The sequence below is a fragment of the Littorina saxatilis genome, linkage group LG7, assembly GCF_037325665.1.
Source record: "Littorina saxatilis isolate snail1 linkage group LG7, US_GU_Lsax_2.0, whole genome shotgun sequence".
Classification (NCBI taxonomy): domain Eukaryota; kingdom Metazoa; phylum Mollusca; class Gastropoda; order Littorinimorpha; family Littorinidae; genus Littorina; species Littorina saxatilis.
The window spans coordinates 36,747,034-36,754,712 of record NC_090251.1 but is presented as its reverse complement, the minus strand read 5'-3'; the positions used below and the strand labels follow the sequence as shown (position 1 = coordinate 36,754,712).

The window sequence follows — 7,679 nt, the reverse complement described above, 5'->3', positions numbered from 1 at the left end:
TGTTTCCTAAAAAGAGAAACCATAAAATATGTGTTAACCCGTGATTTGTAAAAATGTAAAAACCTTTTACAAATTACGTCAAACCTAAAACCGCGATTTTTAAAAAAATATCGCATTCCACAAAGTAATAGATGCCTTTTATTATTAATAATAATATTTGTTGTTAAGAGCCTCAATGCTGGGTGGTGGGGTGTGGTTTGGGCCCGATAGATAACATATTACGATTTTTAGCATAACAAAGAAAACAAACCCGAATTTTCCAGCGATGGGACAATAAAGTAATGGGAAAAAAATGAAAACAATCTAAAGATCCCTTGACTTTGGGGTAGCGCGACTCTATTGCTGCTAGCTTTCCACTGGGAGGAAGCGATCCGAATTTCCCAGCGATGGGACAATAAAGTAATGAAAAAAATATTTTAAAAATCTAATAGATCCCTTGACTTTGGGGTAGCGCGACTCTATTGCTGCTAGCTTTCCACTGGGAGAAATCGACCCGAATTTCTCAGCGATGGGACAATTTAAGTAATGAAAAAAATATAAACATATTTTTATAAATCCCTTGACTTTGGGGTAGCGCGACTCTGTTGCTGCTGGCTTTCCACTGGGAGGAAACGACCCGAATTTCCCAGCGATGGGACAATAAAGTAATGAAGAAAAAAATTCTAATAGATCCTTTGATTTTTGGGTAGCGCGACTCTGTTGCTGCTAATTTGCCACTGGGAGGAAGCGACCTGAATTTCCCAGCGATGGGACAATAAAGTAATGGAGAAAAAAAATCAAGAAAAAAAATCAAATAGATCCCTTGACTTTGGAGATGACAAGAAAATATTTTTACAAATCACGGGTTAACAGGGAGGCGTTGTGTGTGTGTGTGCACGTGCGTGTCTCTCTCTCTCTCTCTCTCTCTCTCTCTCTCTCTCTCTCTCTCTCTCTCTCTCTCTCTCTCTCTTTTGCACATAATGCAACTAAACATGTGCTGAATGGTTCATCAATTCATTTAAAATGTATGTGCATGTTAAACAAAAGTATAATAAAATATGCAGATCTAAATTAAGTTATGTTAAAAATTGACACTTTTTATCATTGGAAATTGTACTTAAAATGCAGCATGACAATTTATTTTTTAAATTTGTATCTGTATATACAGTTATAATGTTTTAAGTTTGATGTGATAGTTCTTTGATTATATTGTTTTCTGTTCTTGTTGACCCTATATTAGGGCGAGGGCTGGATGTAAAAAAGCAATATTCTTGCTTATCTATTACCCTCGATAATAAAGATTTTGTCTTGTCTTGTCTTGTCTCTCTCTCTCTCTCTCTCTCTCTCTCTCTCTCTCTCTCTCTCTCTCTCTCTCTCTCTCTCTCTCTCTCTCTCTCTCATTATCTCTGTCTTTACAAACTTTGTCCTTATTGTAAATACAAAGAAGAAAACAAAACTAAGTTCTTATTTGATTGTCACTCCAGAATATAGCAACAATCGCCTAAAAGCAACTACCAAAGTCGCACAGATTAAATATAAATTTAGTTCAATTGTTGAAGTTCAGAAATGAGTATTATGTTGTTGAACACTGCAAAATATGTGTTCCTCACTTTCAAGCACAACACTTCTCGTAAAACAAAATTCTCGATCACATGATTGTTGATGTGTTTGTTAACATAAAGTAAAGTGTACACTGTGTTCGTCCTTGGAAAAAATCCCTTGGGCCAATTCCAATAAACATTCCGTATTCTGTATTCTCTGACTCCATCCCATCGCGTCCTGACAACGTTTGTCAAAATATCAAACCACAATATTCCCCTCAAACACATGCCTGACAGGTCCACGCAGTCGAATGTCAGAAAAGATGTTTCCTTGCAGTTTGAATGCCACTTCTAAAGTCCCTCCTTCCATCAGTACTTGAGTTGTCATCGGATCTTGCGATGACGCGCAGCCTATTGGTTTCTTGTCGTATTGATGACGTAAGTACGCAGCAATTGCTGACGCCACGGCTCCCGTACCACACGCTAGCGTCTCATCCTCCACCCCTCTCTCAAATGTCCTGACTGATATCTGACGAGGATTTTGCAAGCTCATTTGCACAAAGTTGACGTTGCTTCCTTCTTTGCCGTAGGTTTTCCACCTGATTTCTTTCCCGATTCCAGGGACGTCTGTTTGCGTGAGATGTTCAACAAAACGCACATGATGAGGCGAGCCAGTGTTGAGGAAATAATTCATCTCGTCGATTCTCTTAACGTCTGAAATCCTGACGTCTCTGATGTCTACGAAATATTGGCCTCCGGCCATTTTTCCTCCAAGGTGACTTCCGTCGCAAGCCTCAAACTTGATCACGTGACTTCCGGCGTGGTCAAAATCCACCAATCCAATCTGTTCAGCGAAGGCGAGGCTGCAGCGTGACCCGTTTCCGCAAAGACTGCTTTCTTGTCCGTCTGCGTTATAGTACAACAGTTTGAACGTGAATCCAGGCAGCTCACTTTGCTGCAGAACTAGCACCCCGTCGGCTCCTATCCCTGTTTTCCGGTTGCACATGCGCAAACGTTGTCCGGAAGTGAGGGGTGTGCTGATTCGTGACGTCATGTCGACGACTATGAAGTCGTTTCCGGCTCCTTCGTATTTTGAGAAAGGAACCTCCATTAGTGAAGACAGACAGCGATGATGAAGACAGAAACTGCGAAAAGCTCTTGATAAAGGAATCATCAGTCACGGCGTTCCTCCCGTCAATAGGACCGAGCTAGTATCAGGAGCAGTACCGCTGGGTCAGCCAAAGATGACTGAGCTCAAGGGGCCCGGTTTTTAGGAAGAATAAATTGTTCGACGCCTTTCAGTTTTGTTGGTTACGCTGATGCGGGTGGCATGAAAAGACTGCTCGGATCGAGGATTCTGCCAGTCGTGTCTGCAAGCAGGTGGAATGATATAAGATTACATACGTAAATGAATGAAGTTACGTAAGAGATCCAAACAAAATGTGCAACATCCCTGCGTCCTTTACGCACTGGAAGCCGAAAAAAACGCACTAGATATTCTTAAAGGGGGTCCCGTGCAGCAATAAGCTAGAAAAGATCGTGTCCCGAGACGCACTTAATTTGCGCTATCATGCGAACCGTTAAAGTACTGATGTAATCGTCTACTAGTCTCCGTAAACAGATACAGAATGGACAAGAACGTACAATTTACTTGGCTGTATTTCAAAGGCGAGAACGTTTGTCTGTCGGATCTTCTTCTTCTTCTTCTTCTGTGTTCATGGGCTTAGACTCCCACGTTCACTCATGTTTTTAGCACGAGTGGAGTTTTACATGTATGACCGTTTTTACCCCGCCATTCAGGCAGCATACGCCGATTTCGGGAGAGGCATGCTGGGTATTTTCGTGTTTCCATAACCCATCGAACTCTGACATGGATTACAGGATCTTTTCCGTGCGCACTTGGTCTTGTGCTCGCGTGTACACACGAAGGGGGTTAAGTCACTAACAGGTCTGCACATAAGTTGACCTGGGAGATCGGAAAAATCTCCACTCTTAACCCACCAGGCGGCAGCGACCGGGATTCGAACTCACGACCTCCCTATTAGGAGACCGACGTCTTACCACCATGCCACTGCGCCCGTCTTCTGCTGGATCTGTACCGACACAAATTTATTTGAAGTTTATTTAACTTTTGTGACAAATAACACTTTTGTGAAGGTCTCACATATTTGCTAAAGTCCTCCGGGTTTTTGGACCCTCTTCAGTTCCGCTGAGAGGGTCTTTAAACCCCCTAAATATGATTTGGGGTCCTGGGACCCTCTAGTTAAGCCGCCGGTAGGGAGCCCTGGTGTGTGTGTGTGTGTGTGTTGGTGTCTGGCATTATGGGGTTAGTGCTAGGACTGGTTGGTCCGGTGTCAGAATAATGTGACTGGGTGAGACATGAAGCCTGTGCTGCGACTTCTGTCTTGTGTGTGGCGCACGTTATATGTCAAAGTAGCACCGCCCTGATATGGCCCTTCGTGGTCGGCTGGGCGTTAAGCAAACAAACAAACAAACAAACTTACCTGCCTGCGTGTGTGCGAGTCAGTGTGATTGTCAGTGTATTATTGTGTGTGAGATTAAACGAAAATGTACGTAATCGTGCATTAACATACAAGTTCACGACCCCCACCCCCCCCCCCCACCCCCTTCCCTCCCCACACACATTCACAAACCCACTCACTCACAAATACACACACTGACGCATCACAGACACTCACACACACACACACACACTGACACACATGCACACACATGCAGACACACACACACACACACACACACACGCACACACATACACACACACGGCACACACACACACAACTTGATACGCGCACACACGTACACACACAGACACAGACATACACAGACATACACAGACACACACACACACACACACACACACACACACGAAAGCAAAACTATGTCGATCTTACGTAGAAAATGAACGATCTCGGTTTTCATTTGATGAAAGTGTGTCTCACCTAGGCTTATCCTCATACGGTGTTTTCAGTTATTGCCACGGTGACGGTCAGCATATTAATGTCCGTCAGTTTGGCCGGCTATCTACCCTTTAGCATGTCGTCCGTTTATTATTCATTTAAGTGTAATAACTTACCGCAGGAGCCGATTTTCCTCTGGTCGTGACGAAAGACGACAGTATGTGGAGCGGCCGGGAAGATCTTCCCACCTCAAGCTTGGGAAATAGATACAGTCAAACCTGCCCTTGAGACCACCTGTCCATAAAGACCACCTGTCCATAAAGACCACCTACACATTAAGACCACCCCAAAAGATCCCCGACGGTCTTTACGACTATATAAATCACCTGTTTAAAGAGACCACCTGTCTAAAGAGACCACTTTTGCTCAGTCCCTTGGGTGGTCTTTTTAGACAGGTACGACTGTATTTCAATACAATGTATGTGACCTCGGTAAAGCACATACAGGATTGGCCTACTTTGCACGCCCGTCTGGTTATCTTTTATTATACCTCTCTGGTTATGTGTTTGATTAAAGGAGCTTTTTAACAAGAAAAGCAAAGATCCTTTCACCGACGCAGACACTCACATGTAAACAAATTGCTACACAAACGAATAAACGCGCACAAACATACAAGCACATGCGCACGCACGCGCATACACACACACGCACACACACGCACACACACTGACACACACACACACACACACACACACACGCACAGTGACACACACACTTACAAATTAGTCGATTTCTTTGTTGTTAAAATCAAGCAATCTGACCGCATTGCTTTTGCAGATTAATGTTGCTTTACCAAGATAAAACAGTTGAACCGTTACCTGCATCGTACACACATTCTCGCACAGTTCTCACAAAACATGATCATGTCACACTTAAATAATCAATTAGGCCATTTCGGAAATGTCCTTCTTTGTGCCATTGTGCTTCTTTTGCGTTACAATCGTTCTATAGTAAAATACTTACTTCTTTAAACTAACGTTGAACTATCCCTTTAAGTTACGGTTAAGTAGTGTTGTGTCAATGTCTCTATATCTTGAACAGCATGAACACAACGTTGCAGGGGCTTCTAGTTAGTCTCGCACGCATATTTGAGATTTGATTCAGAGTTTTATGTTTCAGTCTTTCCCAGTGCAGTGGCACACGTATGCAATACAGTAGTACCTGCCATATCCGGTCACCCATTAGTCATTGCAAAGGTGACCGCAAATATCAGGTGGCCGTTCATTACAGGCCCCCTCCTCCTCAAAAAAAAACCCCAAAACACGATCAAGTTTTCATGAAGAAAAGAAAGCGATCATCCGTGCCGAGCCGCCGATTCATTGTCTCTGTTAGTTTTGCTTTCGTTTATACATCTTAATTATTTGCGTGTTTAACTCGATCGTCCTGGCTAAGCTATTGTTTCGTATGTTTCTATGTGTGTTGTTTGGATTATTATATATGTATTTGAGTGTCAGATAAACAAGTGTTTCAAACTCACATCAGCTGTGATCGATCCGGAAGTGACTGCCGTAAATGTACATGTATGCGCATGTCTGTATTTACAGTTTGCGCATGCGTAAGTATTCATGTCGTCTGCTCGTGCTTTATTAACAGGCGATACATGTGTTAACAGTTATAGAAAGTGGACAGGTGCTGATTTCTAACGGCCAGATAGCAGGTGGGAGGTGGGTGGGCGGGGAGAGCCACAGGCGCTCGCCCGCGAAAGTGACACTGAAGTGGCCGTTAAAGTGGCCGCTCCTGTCAAGAGGGGCACAGAGACATACATACATCTTCTATCTATGTCTCTGGAGGGGCACCTTAGGGCGGCAAAAATCAGTGACCGTTGACCGCGTCAGACAGGTTAACGGCCATTAGAGTCAATTATAGAAGGAAAACTCATTAGTCATGGGAAAGCTGGCCGCTCCGGGCAGGTTCACGCCCACGAAAGGGCCGGAAATGGAAGGGACCACTGTACACCTACTGAACTGAAAAGAGTACTACAGGTGACACTATAGACACGAGGTGAACCGTGACGCGGTATAGGCCCCTAATGTGGAGCGTGTAAGCCTATATGTAGAGGTTACACGCCGAGTCTCAGTGATTATTAAAAATAATGGTCGAAGTTAGCGGATCATGAAAAATGCGAGCTTTAGCGAGCTTTTTCATGACCGCGAACGTGACCATTATTTTTTATAATCACTGAGACGAGGTGTGTAACCTCTTTATTCCTCCTTTCTTCAGTTATTCAAAGAAAAGAGGAGGTTTTTTGCGAAAGTTTGATCGAATCCGAATCACTCAACCAGTCAACCTGCGCAGGCGATCGATTAATGCGCGGTTGTATAATGGTTCCGTGCGGCAAATCATTCCATTCTTGTTAACACTTCTTGTCAGTTTTCCTATTTTGGACTAAAATCAAGTACACAGATAATCATGCTGTTATTCTGCTGTGGCGGCAAAGGCAGATATTGTGTGTTCTGTTTATGTTTTGGTATCGCTTAGGATAATGTTCTTTGGTCAAATGGGACTAGCAGACGAACTGACTTTTGCACCCGTGTTCCAACGTTAAAAACTGTATGAAGTTCAGTTTTCTGGGGAAAATAGTGTATGAAACCGCTTTATGTTGTTTAAATTGATGAGATGTGTGCATTTGGTTGCGTGTGATCTGTTTATTAAATGAAATATTGTTGAAAACTGACCGTCGGATTGCCGCGAGTCTGTTGTCGAAGAAACTGAGTGAAAAGAAGGGGAACTACTCTTGTCGCTAGACAAAGTATGAGTTACTTGCCTTGCGGGAAATTGCTTGTGATGAACGTTTGAGCGGCACGGCAAATCTAGATTCAGAAAACAACCGATCTCATGGATTTTATATGAAAATTCATGTGTTCAGGCCTGTAGTTGTTAATTTAAATGCGTATGTATTGTTTGCTCCAGAGATGTATACTTCGTACGTTAGAGCGTTCGAAACTTTTCAGTCGCAAAAAGTAGCCTACCGAAACAGAACAACTTCTCAACCCATTGCACTATCGAGGATTCAGGCTGTTGCTGGGTCGTTATTTGTTTGGTTGCTGGGTCATTATCGAAAAATAACTACCCCTACAAGTTTACAGAGGTAAAGAAGCAGAGGGGGGAATAAATAGTCCTATTGGAGCAACAAGTGTTCACCCCGAAATAGGGCCTAAACAGTGTTTTGCGATATTTA

At 43.2% G+C, this 7,679-nt stretch overlaps 1 protein-coding gene across 2 annotated transcripts; it reads right to left on the bottom strand.

Moving 5' to 3' along the window:
• Nucleotides 1–1,314: 1,314 nt before the first annotated feature.
• On the bottom strand, nucleotides 1,315–6,008 carry LOC138971342 (diaminopimelate epimerase-like). Of its 2 annotated transcripts, none has more exons than XM_070344065.1 (3): nucleotides 5,979–6,008; nucleotides 4,618–4,752; nucleotides 1,315–2,890 (listed from the first exon to the last, which is right to left on the bottom strand). In XM_070344065.1, the coding sequence occupies exon 3, from the start codon at nucleotides 2,692–2,694 to the stop codon at nucleotides 1,780–1,782; it is 915 nt and encodes a 304-aa protein (XP_070200166.1). In that variant the 5' UTR covers nucleotides 2,695–2,890; nucleotides 4,618–4,752; nucleotides 5,979–6,008; the 3' UTR covers nucleotides 1,315–1,779. The 2 variants fall into 2 exon arrangements, with proteins under 2 accessions (XP_070200166.1, XP_070200167.1); XM_070344066.1 differs by having other exon boundaries at nucleotides 4,618–4,735; nucleotides 5,979–6,001.
• Nucleotides 6,009–7,679: the final 1,671 nt, after the last annotated feature.